Source organism: Strix uralensis, chromosome 3, assembly GCF_047716275.1.
Source record: "Strix uralensis isolate ZFMK-TIS-50842 chromosome 3, bStrUra1, whole genome shotgun sequence".
NCBI lineage: Eukaryota > Metazoa > Chordata > Aves > Strigiformes > Strigidae > Strix > Strix uralensis.
In genome coordinates this window covers 75149598-75172500 of record NC_133974.1, presented here as the reverse complement: position 1 = coordinate 75172500, position 22903 = coordinate 75149598, and the positions used below count along the sequence as shown (strand labels likewise).

At 38.5% G+C, this 22903-nt stretch overlaps 1 protein-coding gene across 4 annotated transcripts in view; it reads left to right on the top strand.

Annotated features, from left to right (window-relative positions):
• GRM1 (glutamate metabotropic receptor 1) overlaps positions 1 to 22903 on the top strand; it is a 198589-nt gene that overhangs the window by 23269 nt on the left and 152417 nt on the right. For all 4 annotated transcript variants that reach the window (XM_074862918.1, XM_074862919.1, XM_074862920.1 and 1 more), the window contains exon 3: positions 15424 to 15673. In XM_074862918.1, coding sequence (XP_074719019.1) covers positions 15424 to 15673 — 250 coding nt within the window. The remainder of the gene's footprint in view (positions 1 to 15423; positions 15674 to 22903) is intronic.

Sequence of the window (22903 nt, the reverse complement as noted above, 5' to 3'; positions counted from 1 at the left end):
GAGTGCTATGAGGGGAACTCTTGCAAGTTACTTTCTTGTAAAACTTCAGTTGCGGCTGTCTTTGGGATGTAGGGTTGAAAGCAAGGCTGGCAGTTGTGTTCCAACAAGATATTGCAGAGGTATTTTGGCAATGTATTTCAGACATAATTATTAGTCATGATATTTGTTTGCTGGTTATTGAGATAGACTCTAATCTGTGGCTGAGAGGTGCCAAGTGAAACTCATCACAACAGGATTTAAGTCTTGATAAAGGTCCTGCTGTTCCTGAGCTTTTCTTTAGATGTTATCATGAGTCTTCTCTAACACCTAGTGAAAGTGATTCCAAGGAAAGCATCAACCACAACTACTTTTAGCAAGCAGTACAGGGCAAAAAACATCAAAGCCACTGCACTAGTTGAGGCTGTTGAGTGCTTCCATGAGGAGAGGTGATCCTCCCTGGGCAGGTGTATGGCAGTATGCCACCAAACAAGGTCTCAGTGCCACTGAGAACCTAGCTGCTCAGTTGTCTTTCTGAGTGTGTTTCTTTGCCCACAATTGAATGACGAATAAACTTAGGGAGCAGAGAACAGAGAGGACAAAAAGAATTATCAGATACAGTTCCTTTGGCTGCAGGCTGCTATGCAATAAATTACTTCAGAAGGTTCCTGTATATTAATTCAGTAAATAAACATTTTACCTGGTTTTCCTTTTTTAAATAATTGCAGTAAGGTGTCAGACAATGTCTTAAAAATGCTATCTTTAAATAAGAAGTTAAATTTACCTCCAGCAGAGTCTAGTCATTTACATTTTTTATCAGATCCTGGTTTGTTTGCCAGGATGTTGTTTGTCTCTTCATTTTGTTTTTAGGCTGTCTTATTGGTTTGATAGGCCCTCTTTGTAAGCTAAAGAAGATGCAATAAAACAGTTTGGAAATATTGCCATTCTATATTGTAAGAATGCTCAGAGGTATAGTATAAGTCTGCAACCCTCAATTTTTTCAACAATTATTTGCTTGAGCCTCTGATTTTTAGAAATAAAATCAATAGAAATTCAGTCCAGATAATTTCTGACTTTTTTTTAAAGGAGCACCATTTAAAAGTTTGGTTTTAAGTTAATAAGAGCTTGGAATGTCTCAAAAAGCGCTGACCTAAGATTAGGGCAGGCAAACTACTTAGCTAAAAATGGAAATCCTTATGCAAAAATACTATACCAATAGTCATCAGTCAAAATAAAGTCTTTTCAGGGGTCAGAAAAAATAAAACAGTTATATACCTTTCACTTCAACTGACCTTTAGCAAACTTCAGAAGCTTCTTGCAGGACCATTTGTCTTTTCTAATTCCTTGGTAATCTTGACTTGGCTGTTTCACTCACTAATAAGATGTACTCGATGGTCCTCCAGAGTTCAGTAACGATTTCTGTGGTTTTTATACAGCTCTCAGCTTTTCCCATTCTGTACACTGAGGTTTTTTAAAATTTATTTCTCTCAGAAGAGGTAATCAGTTTATCTCCTAGGCTCCCAAAATCCTATAAGCATGCATTGTCAACTATGCATTTTTGCTTTTAAACATGGCCCTTCTGTACTGCTGTAACTATCCTGGCAACAGTTTCCTTGCCTCTATATAGACAGTGAGCACCAAAAGAATATATAGAGAAATGTTGGAACCAAGAAAGGCAAAATCTGGAAGACAGGTGTTGCTAATATTTATTAAAACACAGCTTTCATCTCTTGGCCTTTCTCTGCATCGAGTTGCAACAGCATTTTTAAAAATGTCAAAAATATAAGCCCTAAGTGCCTGGTTTTGTACTCATGTGTGCACGTAACTTCTGATTCAATCAGTGACATCCCCATCCTCAAAACAGTAGATTTTGGCCCTCACTGTGTCATTTAATGTGCTTTCCAACAGCATATAAGTAGTCAAGTTATTGAAGTTGAAAATTGAGATCTGCCTAAAGCATCTTCTTCTCATAATATGTTAATATGCATAACCATATGCTTTTATGATTATATTAAAACCTGGACAGATGTACATGGTAAGATTGTAGGTTTTTTGAAAATACCATAGCAATGTGGGATATGTTTTTAAGGATAAAACTAATCTTAGACACAAAATCTCATACACATAAAATACAAAACCTAACTGTTGTTATGGAGGAGGGAGGACCATAGAAAAGCCTAACAAATGTCCAAAGGAGTATATGTTCATACAAATTCTGTCTATGATTTTGAGGTTCTTTGTTGCCAAAGATTTTGCAGGAATGAGCTTGTGCACAGTTGTGCCAGTAATTCCTGTCATCAGGCTGACATTTCAAGAGCAGCCTTCTGCATTTGTACTCACCTTCCCAGATGCATCAAAAATGCAACCACCCCCTCTGTGTGGGGCTGCAGTGGCAGTGGAAGAGAAGCCATCACATTAACACAATAGAGCAAAGGCCAGACAGCCCTTGGTGGGCACCTTTCACTCTCTGTCCATATGGGAGAGTAACAGCTTGGAATGAGCTGTTTTGCATTGCTCATGGAAGTTGTTCATATTGCATACATGAGGGAGCTTCTTATTTTCTTATTCCTCTGGGTAAGCATCCTAGAGGGGTTTGAGCTGAATCCATAAAGGAAATATGCTGAAATCTGTGACAACAGTTTGTGTATGATTTTAATTATCACTAGCAGACTTTTCTCCCTCCCTTCGCCATTGATATTTTGCCTGTGCAACCAGGAAGTCTTGAGCTGGATCCCAATGGCACCAAAGGAAATGAGCAGTGGCTAATTTCAGTATTACCTTCTGAGGCTCCAAATAGTTTCAAAGAAGATAGAGAAAACTTTGCATTCAGATCATATTTTAAATAAAACCACTGTTCACTATTTATTGAACACATGGATGGGGAAAAATATTGCATCATTTTAGAAACAGAGAAATCCTGCTGATAATGAAACAACTAAACACTTCTGCGCCATTTAATTCCCCTAGCCTGTAAGTGGGATTTGCCCAGTCCCTGAACACCTCTGCTCTCATGTAGTGCAGACTCACAGATGCCCTGAACTTCCCTCTTCCTAGCAGATGTGGGTTTGTTTCTGTATGCAGTCACGTACAGAAACATCACTTGTTTAATCCAATCTAATCATAGCATCTAATAGAAGAGGGCTCTTCGAAATAGGTTAAGATAAATCTTATTTACTTAAAGATGCCCTGTAGGATCACTGCATCATGATCAACTTCTCAAATAGGCAAGTGAATGCAAACCATACAAACAAATGATTCAGTTGCATGACAAAGAGTGCTAGGAAAGAAAACATTTAAAATTAATTAAAGGGACATATCAGTGCCATCCAGACTGTATGTGACTGGTGTATCTCTTAATTATGTCTTAAGAAGAATCGTTAGCTTCTTTCTACAACAGTAAGTGTCAAGGTTTTTTATGTTCTCTTGGGAAAATCTTGGTTCTGTACTAACAATCATCAAATCTAACTTAAATATCTTGCTTACTATGGATGAGAGGAGATTATGTGGGACTTGTACAAAGGACACCCGGTCTTCACTTAAGTGCCAGAAATACTTTGTTGGAGAAGTTTATGTGAGACCTCAGTGGTATACAGAATTTGCAGTGACCTTTGCACTACTGATTTTTTTCTCAAGACCCATTTCTCCTCTCCAGCTATTTAACGCTTTTATGAACCTTTTATGAACTTGCTGTCATAAATAGCCTCAATGTTTTATTTTGTTCTTTTAACACTTGGCCAATTTAACACCTATGCTTAATAACAATTTGTGCTTCTGAAGCTTAATGGCAATTAAATTAATTAAAAGAGAAAATGAACTTTTCAGCCCATCTGAAAAAAATTAAATTGTCCAGTATAATTAGAAGCTGAAAATTTGTTTATTTTTGAATCTCACATGTGTTTTGGTATCAGCACCAGTTCAGTTGATTGTGATTGGATTAGATACAAGAAACAGATGATGTGTGGCCTGAAAGCATTCTACGCATCTGAAGGATTCAGTATCTTCTCACTTTACGTTGCTTACATCTTGTCATAGAACATTATGTTATTTCATACCAGAGGCATGTTAGTGCTGCTAGGTTATACAATGCCAAAATAGAATTTGTAGTGTCTTGTGCTTTTGGATCATACCCCATGGTGCTTGGTCAGGACTTCAGGGACTGATTTTCTAACACTCCCAGTTGTAGAAGCGTATTTGTTGAACTGCTAAACTCCTCTGTCAAAAATAGAGCTACTTGTTGCTGGAGAGAAATACATGGAGTATTTTAGTGCACAAGATTAAGAGGCATACACGTAGTCATTTATTGATTCAGTCAAGGCAGAAACATAGAACACCCTGAAAAGCCCCATTGCTCCTCTAAACCCTTGATGGAGACCCTCATCAAAAACCCTGGCACATGGTGAGGCTATGCTGTCTCACAGCACTGGAGCAACAACACATATGGCCAAGGAGTCCCTTGTAATGTTTTCGCCAAGAAGGTCACATCTGCACAGCTGCAGATGGATTGTTCCTGGCTCTCACAGCTGTGAGATCAGAGCCAGCCACGCCGATGCTGCCCTTTGGCTGCTGTCGAGGCCAAAAGCCTTGCTTTTATGCTGCCAGCAAAGTGCCAAAGCTGCAGCTGGTAGGCCACCCAAATCTGCCTCACAGTCTGCCATCTCACAGCCTGTTTTGACAACGGTTAATTACATTGTTCCTGGAGAGCTTGTACATGGCAAAGTGTATAAGCATAGCTGTCTTGCCCTCAGTGGCTGCTGCATTTGGATGTGCTCAATATATGCATGGCCTCAGCCTCTCTCCTCCTATTTCCCACCTGCCACCGCACCCACTGAGGGTCACCCACCTCCTCATGCTCTCCCTCTCACTCTCCCTCTCCCTTTCCCCCCCTTTCCCTCTCTGCCTGAGTTCCCATGTCAATAAACCAGACACGGCCTGGCAGAGATGCCTGCCCTGCCATCAGCTGCCTCTGGGAGCTCAGGCAGCCCAGCTGCCAGGGCACCAGCTCCTGCCTTGCGGGGCCTGCACCCCTGCTCTGCCCTGTCTCCAGGGCCTGTTGCCTGTGCCCTCTCAGCTTGCCTGCTTCACTGGTGCCTGGTTTCTCTGAGTGCTTTGGCCCTCACAGTTGCAATTTGGGAAAAGACAAGGTGGTGGGAGCAAGCAGGGCTGTACCTGTCTTCCCTGGTGCTTGCAGGAGGCTGTAGTTATTTCGTGGGCCTTTGGCGAAGGGTTGATCCCTTCCCCAGCACATCTTCCCAGGAGTATTTATTTATCTGAGGACTGATCTGTGGAATCCATGCTGGGATGACATGCTCAGGCTCAGATGGTTTTGAGCTGGGAACAGGAGGCTGCTGGGACCTTCTGGATGACCATGCAACTTGTGAGTACCCAGATGTCATTCCTCAGGAGCTATCTGTAAGCCACAAGGCTGTGGGTGTGGAGAAAGCAAAATTTCAATGTCTGGAAAGAAAAACACTGATCTTTTTTTCTTCCTCCAAGAACTGTCTTTTCTTCTGTTTCTTAACATAGCAAAGGGTCCTTCTTTTCTCCCTCCAATGAGCCATTTTACAGGTCTGAATAGCAGCGTTGCATAGATCACCCCAAGGATGCACAGTGCATGAAGAACTGCATCAGGAGTGCTGCAAGGGCATCTTGCCCCTGAGGCCTCCTACATTCGGTCCAGAAAGGGTGGGAGGTGATCTGGGAGCGCTCGCGGTGCAGGTGCAGACGCAGGTGTGGATGTGGGTGTGGGCACAGGGGCGGGTGCAGGAGGACTCAGGCTGTCTGAGGCGTCATCCCTGGGGTGCAGCCTGCAAAGCCATGTGGATGCAGAACTGCCACACTTCTCAGTCACTGTGCAACGTGCTGGCGGACGGAGTTGGTCGCTCCTGGCTTGTGAGGTCAGATAACAGTTGCTATCTGTTTTGTGAAATAGTTTTGTGACAGTTGTGGTGACAGTTTTGTTCTTTTTGGGCTTGGATAACTCAATACCTATGCTCAGTCTCAGTTTGTGCTTCTGTAGCTTCATTGCAATTCAAAGAAGAGAAGATAAACTCTTAATTTTGCTCTTACTTCACAAGCAGTATTTTTAAGTGCTCTACAGTATCTCATGTTCTCAGGCTTATCACTTTGTCCTACTTGCATTTGGCCATTTTTTTCTATCTCACAAGTGTGCCCTTCTAAAGTTCACTCTTTTATATTACCTCTGTGGGAGCTATGCAAAGTAAACTAATAATATGTTCTTTGCTTGTGGTAATCCAGCTTTTACATTCATTTCCTGTGCTAGCTCTGCCTGGATTCTCAGCATTAAGTCACCTTTTCATCTGCAGATACTACAGTAGCCTGTGGGGAAAGGTATTTCAAATGTTTCACCAACCAACATCAGATATGTTTTTTAACATTGTGTAATTCAGACATTTATATTGTGTTAATCCTTGAGGTTATGAACTCATTTGGAAATGCAGGCATGAATATCTCACCTCAACTTTATTGTTGAGATAACCACTCAAAATTAGGATTTTTTTTGTTTGTTTTGAATTTATTTCTGTCAGTCTCAAATCCTACAAACGCTTGTGCTGTGTATATAACTTTTCTGCTGTAAGTCTCTTAAAGCATCACTGTGAGTATTCTGCAGTGTTTGCAGAACTGGGACTTCAGCTTAGGGGTGAATGGAAATATTTTGACTAAATGCTTTGGGGAGGGATGTTACTGAAAAAATATTTATAAAGTTAAATTCAATCTTTTTGAAAGTGTTGATTCTGTGAAAATGAAACACTTAGATACATTTTATTTTTTCTTATGGATTCCAGTTCTCTTTTCCTAGACCTTGTTCTTAAATTGTTAAAAATGTGGTTTTGCTTACCCCTGGCTTTCAGACTCAGCATCTAAACATTTCTGGCTTTCTTTCTTTCTTCTTGTATCAACCCAAGAGGCAGAATTGTTTAATATGTTATTCCATTTTCTTCCAGCTGTGATGATATAATTGCTTAAAGATGATTGGTCATAATAGTAAAAATCAAAAGTAGGCTGTGAGTGAGGGTAGACAGTTCAGATAATATTATGAAATTATATCTATTTTCATCAAAATCTTTAATAGATATGTAAAGCAAAGCAGTCACTGTCTTTCTTAAACATATTTAAATTAAAGCACAATTTGTTCTAAAATCAATAATTTTCTTCTGAATAGTAAGATTACAATATCCAGGGATTTGGTAAAGCATACATCAAAAAGTCTATCTTAGCATTTGCAACAAAACCCAGAAGTTTACTTCATCTAGATGAACGGTTTCTCTGGTGATGGATAAGCTCTGATGAGGTATATATAGTCTTTTAGACAGAAGACTAAGATTTATTACTTAGATGTTATTCTAAACCTGATATAATTCACACCTGGAGCTGTGGCTCACATAAACAGAAAATATTGGTGTCTAAAAATCATATATAAAAGAAATTGCCGTAAAGTCCATGAACGTTTAGCTCTGGGTTTATAGTTCAGGTCAGTAGTTTTTTGAATATTTGTTTCAATGATGCATGTTAACAGACAGTAAGGAACAAAATTTAATAGTTCCTTTGGTACTTTTAAAAATTAATGAATAACTGATAGTGTAACCACTGAAATCAAGGACTTCAGTGGGAATAGGTCCAAGCACTAACTTCTCTTTAATGAGAAAATGAGTAGAAAATACAGTTCAAAAAGCAATCTCATTTCTAACATACTTTCCAGATACCTCCTAAAGCCATTGATAATGTAGGTTATCAGGAAGTGTTCATATCTTCCTGACTCTTTATGGAACATCTCATGAAGTTGCAGCCCATGAAAACATGATTTGTGAGTATCTTGGTTCACAAAAATAAAATAGCCATTTTTATCTCTCAGAACTGTAGGGAAAGATCAGAAACTGATCTCTCCTGTGCCCTCAGTTTCAGAAACCAGATAACCAGTAGAAATATGTTTTAAAATTTCCATTCATTCCATTATCTTCAAACCTTGATTCATAGTAGTACTTGTGTGCATGAGTTTTGATTGCTCAAGGTTGGCATCAATGTTTTACATCTTGTGCTTGAAATGTGAGCTAACCTAATTGCATAATTGCCAAAGTGTGAACAGAACTAAGCATATACTTCATTCCTTCCTTTTGAAATGTCTGCTCATATTAAAAAAGAATATTGTTCTCTTACTTTGATGTCCCTTCTGGGTATTCTTTCTATAACTATTTTTGTAAATGATTTTACTAACTGTAATATTCACAGCAAGCTTAAAAAAAATAGGGATTATTCATAGGAGAGTGTTGAAACTTAATTCTTATGTTTACTTTCTCCAGCCTCAATCAAGAAACATTAAAAAAAATCTGTGGCCCTTTGTTCAACCAATGCCAATCAAGAGAACTAACCAACAGTTAATGTTAGGCATCACTAGATTATTTTTAATACATTCTGAAGAAAACTGGAAGCTCCTTACTGATAAGTCATGAACAGAAAGACTAAGTTCAGCAAGTAAATTTGTTACAAGTACTGTATATCAGCCAGGGTTGGAGCTGAAATAGTTCCAGTAGAATATAACACTCTAGAGCTCCTTGTTAGACACATAATAAATAAGCAGCGAGTGTAGTCTTTGAATATATTTAGGAAAAAAAAATACTGGAATAAGACCACGTTTTGGCATTTCTCTTATTAGGGAAGTGTCATTTAGCACTAATACTCTCATTACTTCAGGACTGACTTCACCTGTGCTTGTATTTCTGACAAGAATATCAATTAGTTGTGCAAGATGATTCACCTGCCTTATTCAGGATGAAGGCTTAAATATAACCACTTTATTCAGTAGCAGAGTTTCACTTTTGTTTGGGTCTTTACTGAGATAATACATTGCTATGGTGAGCTGTTGGCAAAATGTGCATACTTTGTAATTAATGACAAAAAGGAACCTAGCATTTAATAAAATCATGTGGATTTTCTTATTTGAAATATAGTTTAATTTCTTTGAAAAGTTGGGTTATGGAAGGAGTAGTGTATTGTTCAATGGCTATAATGATCATTGAAGTTCATCTTTTCCTTTCCTGTTTTTACTTTCTTCCTTGTGCTCAGTTTTACTTGACTTCAGAAAATAAAAAGACTGGTCTGGTCTCAACAGCTCACTTTCTATATTTCTAAAAAGGCCTTAAGTTCTGAAGAAAATAGGCTGTGAGCACAGATGGCAGAGATCTGTAGTGTACCAAACATGACTCAGTTCATTCATTTAACACATCCTCCTTGGTTTTGTAATGCTAGAGTGCAGTTGCTTGGAAATCTCTGGTGAACCCAGAAAACTTTGCTAAGATAGTTTAAAAGAAGACAGAGTGTTTACAGTGCTATTTCAATTTCTAATAATGAGTTGTCCTCTCCCTAATAAGGACAGTGAAGCCTCTACCCCATGCAAAGTCTCCCCAGCAATGTCAAAATAAAATAGCTAGGGAAATGTAAAGGAAATGCTGACTTCCACAGAGCCATGAGTTAGCCTGGGAGGCAAACTGGTGGTGGTAAGGAGGTCTGTGATACCTATGGGCAGTAGCAGGCTAAAAGCCACTTTAGAACTGAAGCACTTGGGTGGCTGAACTTGATCCGAGCAACAGGGAACAGTGGATGATCCAGCTGGTCTCCAGGAGAGGAACACCTGTAGTGAGTATCTGTGGTGTTCAACCTCTATTAAAATGTTCTTAGGGGTCAATGTTGGTAGGACTTGTTTCTCTCTTTTTTAAAGCCATTGTACTTAGAGAAATTGAAATAGCTGCTTCAGAATTCTTTGTAAAGCAGGGGTTTTTTGATCATTTATCTGAGAACTACTTAGAATAAAATAAGAGGTAGTCTTCCTTTTAAGCTTTGCAGTTAGACTGGGATTTTAGATCTAGTGAAATTTTTTATTTTGGTATTTTCTTCACTGTTTTGTCCTGACTGATAACAGAAGTGGAGCCCACATCCATGCAGAAGTCTTCTTACTGTAAAGTGGCCAGTGCTTTAGGGTTTGTGAAGTACTCTCATAGCCTAAATCACCTGCTTTGAAGTTGTCCCTTAAAAACACCTGAGATGAGAGATACTCAGTGAAGAAGGAAAATTATATTGAGAAAGCTATCTGAACTCTAAAAAGAAGCTGTGTTGTAAAGGGCTTTAGATGGCAAAGTCAACATTAAGTGAAGAGAGTTCACTGAAAAAGGAAACACAAATCCTATTTGGAATAGATGATGACTAGTAAAATGCAATCCTGCCTGTCATCGGTGTGATTTTAGCCTTGAAAAAGGTATTCTAAGGAAACATGGAAGTATTTGATCTTTGCCTGTTCCAAAGTGTCAAAGTCTGGTAAAGGAGGGATGGTGTCAGTTCAATGGTCCTGGAAGCCATGTACCAAGAGCTTCTTTCCATGAGTGTAGTATTTATGCTTGGGATATACCAAAATAACATGCATGGGCAGATCCATTTCTACAACTTTTCATTTTTTGTCAGTCTGCTACTTTCAGGGAATAAATGTAGACTTTGGCTTTTATTTTTAACTCTCCTAGTCAAAGGTGTGGACAAATGGATGTAAATGGTTAAATTATTACAGTTTAGAAACTGACTGCTTGCCATCAGAGAGACACATTAGCTGATCATATATGTGTTGCTAACCTGTTACTAACATACTAGTTTAAATCTGATGGTTGAAGTTTTAAATTTTAGTTTGCAATGGACTAAGAGTATGCACATGATTATTTAATATGGTTCAACTGATAAGAAATACGTTAAAATTCGATAACTCAGTAATTTTCTTATTCACTGACCCTATTCAAAGATGCCCTTGTGGCATAAGGAAACATAGGATGTTACAGGAGAGAAAACTGGCACTCTTTTTTGCTTTTTCTTTTTTTCTGCACAGTGGTCCAAAACCTTCTAGTCTTCCTAGACTTGTATTTGATAACTCTACAGTTACTGAAATATTTAATATTATCACTAGTTTTTACAAATTAGTTGTTGCAACATACCAGCAAGTATCTTGATAATCAGATCATATCCTTGCTCTGCTCTTCCCAAATAATCTGCGTTTGCAGTAGAAGTTATTCCTTGCTGTTATGTCATGCAGTCCTCTTGTTCTCCTCTTATTTTCTCTCTGCCAAAAGCAGCTGAGGAAAAGAGATGTTTTACAGTGAATCAATACTGAACACTGAAGCAAACTTCATACCTCCAGCAATGTATCTACAAGCTGAGGAGCGGTGAACAAACAGATTGAGGAAAGAAGAGGACAGGGATTAGTTTCTTGCTTGTTATTGGTGAAGAGGGGAACCTTCCTGCAATATGACTTGCTTCTGCAGTATTCTGCAGTGAAGCTAGATTTTGTGGTTGTCTTATTGGTGCACTTCCTTCACTGTGTGTTTGCAGGGTATATGTTTTTTTGTGTTCACCTTTCATCTGGATTGTGGTTACTGCTGCTGATTAGAGGAATAAATGCATCAAATAAGCCCCTAATGGCAAAGAATATTGCCATTGCTCATGGCCCAGGTAGATGAAGTATCTCTTGCTCCCTGCCTTTTGTTATTTAAGTCCACCGGGACATTGTTCCAGGCACAGTCCTCTGCTGTGGGTTTTTGTTGTTGTTTTTGTATGTGTGTCTATAAAGGCATCTCTAAATATATAGGTGATATTTCCTATTGACACTGAAAGCAGAGTGAGAGAGAACAGTCTTAGTCTTCCTCTTCAGCATTATGCTTTTCTTTCTCTTTAAGATTTTTTTTTTTTAAACAAGTGCTAACCTGTATTTCAAGGGGATGTTCTCTGCAGCACAAATATTAACAGTTCATATATCCTTATGCTGCCCCCCAAATAATCCCTATCCTTGAATGAAATCAGACGTTGATTTATGCAGGACACACTGTTTTGGTTATAAGCCCCCTGAAAAAACAGCACTTTCTGTCATGTGGCTTGGGAAGACCCACACAGCAGCTCTGTGCATCCCTTAAGAAGACAATCTCCAGGGTTCTCATAAGCATCTCATTGCTAAGGCTACATTTCCGCTCCATTTCATAATGAAAAATAAATGGTTCTCTTGACAAAGAGAATGGGGCCGAATTTGCCAAACAGCTATAATAAAAAGAAGAGTATAAACCTTTTAGATGGAGCTCATGGGTTCTGCTCCCCACACTGCTCAAGTGTTAATACAAGCAAATAGTGTTACTTCCCATGTAGCTGTGGCACAAATGTAATACTTACTGTCTCACAGGAGCAATTTATGAGGCTAAATTTTTGGTACTTTCTTCTTTTGTCTGCCTTCTGTTGATCAGGATAATATCCTTGATTTTTAATACAGCATCTTAATGTTTTTGTTAAGATATTTAATGCATGCAATGCAATGAGTGAGAATAATTCCCACTACATGTAGCTTTTGCCAGCATCTTCAAATACGTGGATCTCTTTCAGGAACGGCCTCATCTAAGATTTTTACAGTGGTGAAGCAAAGCTGTCTTTGGCACTGAGAGAAGAGTGTAATGAAAATCCTCTTAGTAAAATTGCAGCCATGACAGGGTTAGAATTTAACTTTATACTGCTGTACAGACTCTGCTTGAAGCATATAAGGAAAAGATCTGGTTCTCTGAATAGGGTACGAGTTGAACACAGCTAAAAAAAAGACGAAAAAAATTTTTAAAAATTAGCAAGCTATTGTGGGTCTCAAAGTATGTTACTGGTTCACCTAGTTTTGGGTACAGGTCAGAACAAAAATCATCATGTTTGTAGCCTCACAATAATGAATGCTTATGCTTTTCACAGCTGATCCTGGTAACAAAAAACAGTTGCAGATAAGATTGGATCTTTTCTTCAATGGGTCTTTCAAAGGAAAAATGGTCCTCAGCCTGTGACCCTGTTGTAACTCTTCACTGACTACCATCTTGCAGAGATTTCTTTCATTACATGTTTCCTCTCTCAGCTGTTGCATGCTTATGGATTGAAATGGATGTACCCACCAAGCTGGTACAGATGGATATGTTCTTGGCTGTTGCTCAGAATTAATTAGCGTTTTCTGTTCTATATATGCCCTTACCTTGTGCATACCCCAGTAGCTGAGTGCATTGAACAATGTATCTAACATCTGTCACATGTTCATTTTCTCTCTGATCCTTTCCCCTGGAGAGGGAAGGTGTGCATCATGCTGTCTTGCTTTGGGAGCATGGCAAACAGACTTTGAGAGGACCTCCTGGGTCATCAAGTCTTGTCTCTGGCTGTTGGAGGCATCTATGTTATATAATGCTCCTGTGAGCTGAGCAAGCTCCGGTCTAACATCAGATTTCTTTCTTTGCGCTGCTGCTGGAAAGCTGTTCCACTAGTTTTGTATGGGCTAGAAAGCTTTCATTTTCAGCTTCAGATTGTTTCTGCCTGTTTCTTGCTTGTTTCATCTTGGTCAAAGTTGTTCTTGATCTTAATTAACTTTTTTCCTTCTAAGTTCCTTATCACACTTACTGAATTTATAGTCAACAGTCTTGCTTGCTCTTAGCCTATATTTTGGTAGGCTGTTGTATTGTTAGTACAGGTGTGACTATGAGATAATTGTTATTCCATCAAAATTAAAGCTGAGAAAAATAATTCCAAGTGGATTTAATTTTTCATTTCTCGAAATCATTAACTTGAATTACAGCAGAGTTAGTGCTGTACTGATGTGTGAGAAAATCCTATCCTACCTTAATATTTAGGTAGGAAACCTACTACATTTGTTTTCTAAAATGTATAGCCTAAACATCTAAGAGGATTCAGTTTAGTCCCCTGGCTCTCCTTAGATAAGACTTTAAGAATAATCCTACTGGTTTCAAATGAGTCTGTTTTGGAAAAAGTTCTACATGAAATTGGGAAATATATCCTGATTTCCTTCCAAAGCATAAGGTATTTGCTAATGGCAAATCAGTAATGAGGGTGTCCTGCCTCAGTGTGGGACCTGAGGCAAGTCATAAAAGTAGTACGGCTCAAACCACCCAGCTTAGGTCCTGGGGTAAATCCCCTGGTGACTGCAGGTTATGGCCTATAAATACATGGAAATTTCTCGACCTGTGTCCTTCTCAGCATATGACAATATGACAACATATGGCATCGAGTCACAGACTGGAAAAGAGGCCATTCTGCTGCGCTGCAAATTTGTGAGAAACTAGGGCAGTTTAGTGCAAAAGGCTGGGGAACTTGAGTTTTGTGTTTGGCACTAGACCTGGCAGGTTTGGCTGCATCCTAGTATGACTATGACTGTCATAGTGTGTCTGCATAGTGTGTCTGATCTGTGGCAAACAGTCCATGTTTCTGGAAAAATGAACTTATTTCTACTGGATTTATAAAGAATGCCTGAACTGTCTTTTGCTGAATTTTTCCTCTGGTGGTTACACCTTTTGAGTTGTGATTTTTTTGGGGAGGAGGTTAGGCTGATTCAGAAGTCTTCCTCTTTCCAATTTGCTATTTTAAACTATTGCTGCAAAGGGTGAAGATGGACCTCTTCAGTCACCCTTTGCTTGAAAAGGTCTGGGTCTAGAAGTGATCAGCATATCTGATGTTACTCCCTCAATAAGTTAATCAAACATTATGGATGTAGATAGCATAAAATTAATGCTTCTCTTCTGAACCATTTCTTGTTACTGTTCATAGATGGTTTTTTTGTAATCCATCTGCTCCTCTTTTCTGACTGATGTTCATCATAAATCCTGTGCTCATGGCAGGCATAAAATATTCAAAGAAAACTTGAGATTTCACCTGTCTCCATAGTTGAAGGCAGTTAAGAGTTTTGTAAAGCTGTTGATTTGGTTTCCTAAATGTATAAATAGAAAAGTGAAGGGAATTTGAGAATCAGTTTTGATATTGTCTGAACCACAAAGTTCAAATATTCCTATATTGGGAAGAGTTATTTCTGAAGTACTTACAGGTAGAAAGTCTCCTATTCCAAGAGAACACCTAAATTTTAGCTGTCATGAACACTGGTCAGCCAAATTAGTGTAAGTGGCTTTTAAAATACTACCACATCAGTGTGTTTTAAATTTACATCCCTCTTTCATTCACTTTTATGAGTGTGGACTGCATGTGGTACAGAACAGCTTGGAATGAAGTCCTTTTTTCTCTTCACCGTGACTGTTTTTCTGGACTAGCACAACTGTGATTTTTGCCATAGAAATGTTAATCAAACTTTATTCTTACTGTCTGAGCTGTCTTTGTCCCCTTTTCTACTTATCCATCCTTTGTTTGCCTTTAATATCCACTAGTAAATCCATGTAAGAAAAGAAACTTGCAGTCTCCAGGTCAGTTAAGACCTACTGATACGTGGATATCTTGTTGCTTCACTGAACTCTGAGTATGTTCACTTTTGTGGATCTCCTTTGTTCTTTCTTCTGCTAATGCTAGTTGATTTTTTGGAGGAAAACTATCCCGTTCTCATCACAGCCCCACTTAGTTGTTTAAATGCATGATATAATATAAACCTTTTTTTTTAAACAGGAAATTATGGGGAAAGTGGAATGGAAGCCTTCAAAGAGCTGGCTGCCCAAGAGGGTCTCTGCATTGCTCACTCTGACAAGATCTACAGCAACGCTGGGGAAAAGAGCTTTGATCGCCTGCTCCGCAAGCTGCGAGAAAGGTTACCCAAGGCTAGAGTGGTGGTTTGCTTCTGCGAGGGAATGACAGTGAGGGGGATCCTCATTGCCATGAGGCGCCTGGGAGTGCTTGGGGAGTTCCTGCTAATTGGAAGGTAAGGCTCTGAGTGTGATTTCTCTGCCTGTCCTCTCCCTCTTGTCCTGCAGGCAGTCCTTTCATTTCAGAACCCTGCAACTCAGGCTACCTGTAATTTCCATATTTACGTTTCTAATGAATGAAAAGAAGTGGCAAGATAGTAGAGCAGATGTCAGGAAGGGGATATGAAGACGTATGTCAACTTAATCGGTGGTGTTAACTATTGCTGAAGTAAATGTTAACTACTAACTCCTTTATACGGATATATAACATCAGTGCTTTTGTGCTTTTGCTCTTTTGCACACTCTAAGGAATGTTTCATATGCAGATTTTAGAACCAAAGTAGGGAGTGAAGAATTCTGGTTTCAGAATGTGATCTGGAAGTGTGACAGGTGACAAAATTTCATCTGTTTCAATAAAGAAGACTCCTGATAATTTGAAACCCCAAATTATTGAATGGTTTTGGTTACTTGAACTTTTTTCCAGTTTTATGATTACAACCTGGCATTCTTAGTTGTACACTTTGTTCTGCTCTTTGCTGTTGAAAGTTCAAGCACTGATATTACACAGACTTGTCTGTTTTTGAAAACATCAAACTTGCTGATGGCCAAGTCAGTATGTATGTGTGTTTTTATAATACCAGAGTAACAGTGCAGATGTGCATATTGGACAGGCAAAGACTGTCTTTATCAAAATGAGAACAGTTGCTTTTTTCTTCCAGAATTTATCTTTGTAGATATTCACTGAAATATGATCATTTTGGTTCTATCACATATAGTCTAAGCACATTTCCATTTTTGTGATAGTTCTTATTTTGAGGCTTCTTTGTCTTTCACCTTGATTTTTGCAGTATCTTTATGTCTGCTTTTCTGTTTTGATGAATCTTGTTCAAATGGTGAGGACTGACATTTTCTGTCTTCTCTGTTAGATTGATAATGTCTTTTTTAATCCTTCTATTTGCTTTTTGTTTCTTTCTTATCTATTATTTAAACACCATTCCTTCAAGGCCTTTAATAGTTGTTTCCGTACCTATTTAGCTTCTGATGCCTTTTTATTCTCATCTATCAGACTTCTTTTTGTCCCTCTTTCCCTGAAGTCTTTGTGTCTGTCAATGTCATGACTGGGATGCTCTCCTTTTGCCCTGTGCTATAATATTTGTCTTTCCCTGACTGTATTGTTCCTTAAAGCCCACAATTATGTTTTCTGTAAGTCAGTTAATCTGGCCTAAGTAATCATGTGAAAGCAATCAATGGCTCTCCTTTCACCATTAATTTTTGTTGCAGTCTTTGATTGCAATCTATTTGGAGCAGAGACTGTATCTCTAGAAGGGTGTATAGGTACGATATAACACAGGTAGAAGGGTGTGTAGATAAGATAGCACATTTGGAAAACCATCAGCACTAAAATGAAACAAAGACTAAGGCTGTATTGAAAATGGTATTATGTGCTAAATTTATGCATGTGTTTTTCATCAGCATCATTCAATACACATCATTTTAAATGAGTAACGAAACGTTTCAGGACTGACGTTTTATGTAGGTTTTTTTAGTGAATAGAAGAAACTGACTATAATAAAATTAGTCTGGGTGATAGCATCCCTGGTCTTTTTGTAAATGCCCAGCAGCTTTAGGCAATGCTGTGCTTTCTTCATGTATTGTTGCCATTCTGTACTGGTGTCTTATAGTTCACCTGACTTTGGTGCTCTCTCTTGATGCTGTCCATGTAGAGAGCCAAAGGAAATCAGTCTCCTACATTAAGCACCAAAACTAGGTACTTTGGTGGTAAAAACCTTAGTTTTCTATTAGGCCGTTTACTCGATCCCCTACTCCATGGATGTGTGGAACATTTCAGCTTGAAATTTTGACTACAAGCCTTTACCAAGCGCTATGCTACTCTATTTAGTTCAGTTGTTTGTCTCAGAATCTGCCAAACAGCGTTGCTCTGAGCTTTTTGTCAGAAATTCTCACCTATTAAATGCTAATAATGGAATTTCTTTGGAAATCACAGTGTGTTTTTCAGATAGGTTTTCACATATCCTTCTTTTATGTTGGTAATTGACTATGGGAGACCCCTTTTTAGGGCTGGGTGGTCTGTTCCGATTGTAAAACAGACTGGCTAGTGCTTTGCATAGCCTGGATTATGCCCAACAGCTGGTTGAAATAAAAAGTACTATAGGGCTTGCACATGTTTTATATGTGCTTGTGGAACTAAAAGAAAAGACATTTTCTTTGAATTGTCCTAATTGATTTTAAAAAATGGCAAATCTAGCAAACTTATTCACAAGTAAGTTGCAGAGAAACTGCAGTGCTATGAATTTGGTCATCTATATACAAACAGGAACCAAGGCACGCATTAGCATCGTTCTGACATGCTGTTTAGTCTTTTTTATTCAAGTACCCAACTAAGCAAAAAACCAAAAGCCTTTTAAGAATATTCTTTTAATTGAGGGAAGTGGGAGTGAATGTGAAATCAAGATATTTTTGCAATAATGAGCTAAACAAAGCATTTAATTTACCCACAGGTTTATTATCAGTCGCACTGTATCAACCCTGTACTCTGCTCTGACTCACTGTAAAGAGGAAGCCTTTACAAAGGAACACCTGGCTAAATAGCTCTCTTCCTGCTGTATCTTCAATATTGCTATTGATCAAAGCAGACAGGAACAGCTTAGCTTAACTAAATTCAAGGTATCGGAAAGAGAGCTGGGAATTAATTCGACTTCAGTTTAATCTGGGAATGATACATTGGGAATTATAGGGGGTTACACTGACCCAGGACTGGGTCATCAGATACTGGGGACTTTTCTGGGATGAGCTGACTCTTCTCAGGCATGGAGTTAGGACCTTATTTATGCTGTGTCTAAACAAGTGTTCCCAAAGTCCAATTGGAGATCTAACTAGAAGTCCAGTCTCCTTTGCTACTGAAAGTGGGAGTCTGTTGTATTAGTGAGAATAAAAAGAATTCCTATTTCTGAAACTGGAGGGAAGCTGGGATTAAGACAGGACAGGAGAAGTTACAATCCTGCCTCAGGGATAATGGCAGATGTTCTGAAATCAATACAATATCCAAATGTAGTGGAGAGTTCAGTGAGAAAATTTATTAAGCAATGAGATTAAGGATGATAAAGCTTTAAAAAGTGGCTGATAATCAAAAGAAAAGGAGAAGGTAAAATTTGATCATGACTTTGTATAAAAACAATGGTTGGAATAGTATTGGGGTAACCAAAGGCAAAAATTATGCTAAGAAAATAGACTGTACTCTTAAGGGAATTCAGGTGATAGCTCTTTTAGCAGAAATTAGTTTTGATGTGAAGAGATTATGTAGAAAGATGCTCAACATCATGTGTCTAATCACATTTATGCAGGCCATTGGGTTTTATAGTACTTAATAAGCATCAGTTAGGCTTTGTGAGAATCTTGCAAGATGGATGAGTCTCCTATATATCCCCTGGGATGATGCATCAAAACAAGGCATGTAAGTGACTTTCCAGCATCTGTGTGGCTAATGCAAAGCAAATTAAAGATACAAACAAAATTCCCAGTTTTAAGAGTTACTCTGAGATCATTGGAGAAGAGACATGTTAGATAAATAGTTGGAAATGAAAACGCTCTTTTGCAATTTGACGATCTCTCAAACTCCTACACACAATGGTTTGTGTAAACATATGAAGAAATTTAAGAAGGAAGGGATATATTAGTGCACTGTTTTTCAATATAACACTTGGTAATGGACTCTTTACTGCTTTACTTCCGTAGGCTTTCCAATGTTTTATGCTCTCGAATAATACGCTCTATGGGCTGTTGTAGAAGTATGAATTTTAAATGTTGGTAGGGTGACCTCTTCTGAAGGTTTGGACACTTGGCAGTGAAGATAGAGTTGGATTCTCTGCTGTGAACCCAGTGCATGACAGACGGCAAGTCAGTTCTTTTTCTATATCTAATAAAACCCTTTTAGTATAGGGTGACAGCTTTCAGTATGCATAGTGTGATGAATTTTTTCCTGAATGCCCTCCCTTCACAAGCCAATATTAATAATGGTGGCTTTGGTATTTAATTTCACACTTTCTAAAATATTGACAAGGCATTGTCAACATAAGCTGTTTGGTCTTGTTATCTGACATTGTTGGACATGTGGAACCTGATTTCATCCAGGTGAAAGAGTAAACAACTTGTTGGTGAGTTGACAGAGAAATGTACCTTGACACTGTCAATCACTGGATGGCAGGGTGTGTTGGACAATTTGGGCAGGTGCCTAGCACAGTTATCACCTTCCAAAGCCTCAGATTTTATGCCTGAACAGGCACATAATCCTGTTGACTTGGTACATCACTTGACAGAAGTGCCTTGCCTACTTGAATGAGACCCATCAGTTCCTAGCACTGTGACTACTAAGCTCCATCAGAGCAGAGGAAGGAGGGCCTCTAAATCTGTGGACATCATGGTTAAGACAGGGACCCAAGCCCTACCTATACTAATCACCGCAGTAGTCAAAAAGAAAAACTGGAAGCAGAAATTGTCAAGTCCATAACATCAATTAGTAAAGGAAGAAGAGTCTGATCAGGAAGCTGGTCCTTCAGCACGAAAACAGAAGAAGGAGGTGACAGAAATAACCTGGTCCCTTAGTGAACTTTGAGATATGTGGAAAGATCATGTCTGCCAGCCAGGTGAATGGATTGCTGCCTGATTGCTCAGATGCTGGGATACTGAGACTGACAGTCAGGAATTAGAAAGCAAGGAAGCCCAGAAGCTGAGATACCTTGCTAGGGACCAGGAAATAGACAAAGAAATTGGAAGGGAGGCAACAACCCAAAATCTCTGGAGGTGGCTCTTGTTGAGCGTGAAGGCAAGGCATCTTCTCAGGGATGACCTTGTAAATTTCCGAGGGAAGCAGATCACCACAGAGAAAGGTGGTGTTTTAATTTGTCTTTCTTTCTCACTATCCAAACCTATTTTAATTGACAAGAAATTGAATTCATTTGTCCCAAGTTGAGTCTCTTTTGCCTGTCATGGTAACTGTTAAGCAATCTCCCTGTCTTTGTTTTGACCCATGAGACTTTTTCATCCTGTTTTTTACCCCCGTTCTGCTGGGTGGGGATAGTTGGCAAGTGTCTGGGTGGGCATTTGGCTGCTGATCAAGGCTAACTCAGCACAGATGACATAGGTTGCACTGCTAACAGCACGATGAGAGGTACTTCTCTTTCTTTCATTCAGCTCTGACATCACAAATATCATAAATAACACAGAGTAACACAAACACCACCTCCGTATCTGGCTAAGAAGACTGCCTGCCTCTTCCTCCCAGATGAGTCCCTGGTACCAGTGGCTCATGCATTACTTACAATTTGGCTAAGAATATTCTGCTGCTAGACTGGGATGTTTTTCATAAAGAAGATGACCATCAGAGGATGTTACTGTTATTTTAAGTTGGACTAGCTGAAAGAAAGGTACTGTACTCTGCCTCCAATGCAGTGTCTTATTTACCACAGAGGCTGCCCCACATTTATGAAAAATCAATGAGAAATATCCATATTCTCCAAAGGAGCTGAAGTGCTTTGCAAGGCCAATGTGTTTAAATCCATCTCCAAAAAATACAATTAGCTATTTTTAAGTACATAAGAGATTATAAAGAAATCAGTAAGAGCCAACAGTATGTTATCAATGGGGAAAAAAGCTGCCTTGTGCTAGCCTAGGTTATCCAGGATGGGTTTGGTCTTTGTAAATCAGGCAGAAATAGTAGATATCACACAGTGTTGCTCGTGATAGTGTTTTATGCCAGCTTTCTATGAGTGGAATTGTGGTGTTAAGAAAACTGGTAGTAATCCAGCATTGCCAAATGGATGCGATAGAACCCAAGCCACTAGGATACCATGTGCTGTTTTGTTGGGAGGGTAGTCTGAGTGGTAAAACTCACAGTGATTTGAAAGCCTAAAATAAAGATGACAACACAAGTGGCATGCTGACAAATAGGAAGATAGTCATTTAAGCAGCAAAAGGTTTACTTTTCATGCTGTTTACAGCAGGAAGAGGACTGTTTCATCTGTCTGGTACCTCCATGGCCAAAGATGCTCAGAATGACTGTTACTAATGAGTCTGGTGCTGTTGATACTTCAAGTTAGTGGAAGACTCTGTATTTAAATAGGTGTTTAGATGTAATCAGAGGTTTAGCTGGGTCTGGATTCAAACTGCTGAATTAAAATTCAGGTAAATTCTGTGAAATGCTGAAACAATTCATGATCAATGTTCAAATACTTTCAAAGTCTAACTGAAGTTGGCAGTTAAGCAAAATATTGTCAATGAAGATAGTCTGACCTGCCAACATCAGCCAATTTCCTGAACATTATTAATGTTGGTAATAGGATCCATTGCTAATTTTAAATTTGAACCTCAGCACATGTCAGTCTCTACAAATTTATATTACTTATTCATTCATGATTCAACTTGTAGTTGCAGTCTAGCACTTGTTAACTATGGTGAGAATTTATAATCAGTGTGGATGAAAACAGCATTACATGATACAAGAAGACTATGAATAAGCATGTTTTGTTTACCCTCTAACCTAAAATAACATCACTTTGTGTTAAAATTGGATTAAATAGGCATATATTAGAGCAGAACTGCATTTGATTTGAGTTTATCTATAGTTTGCATTTAGAGCTTACCAATAGCCATTCCATGTCTGTTTCTTGTTGATAGTGATGATGAATTAGATATAAGATTAACATTTACTTAACTGGGATTCTAGAGAGCACTTCTGTGCTGATCTTAACAACAGGAACAATGTTCATGTATTTAGAGAAAGAGACAAGAAAATACAGGAAATGTACCTACTGGTTTTGATGGTAAAATGGGATTTAAGTATTACAGTGGGCAATTTTAAAGTTTGGTTTTTTTTTTTTTTTGTCTTTTCACTTCCTCTCCCTTCTATGTGACATGAGCTAAACTAGGTTTTGGGTATAATATATTATATTATATATAATATCTTTCTCTTTCATATGGGCATCCAGACTTAGTTTCAAAATCATATATTAACCCTTAGATATTTCTGTGGATACACTCAGTGTTTATAATGAGGGTGACATTTTCAAAAGTTGTAGGTGAGATGTTGGTGCTTTTGTAAATGTTACTCAATTTTACTAAACCTCCCTTTTTCTTGTAATGCAAAATAAGATAGTTTCTTCTTTATGCAATAAAAATAGGTACAAAATAGTAAATCTCAGCCATAGTCTCTTTGTGCTATTCCTAGTTCTTCA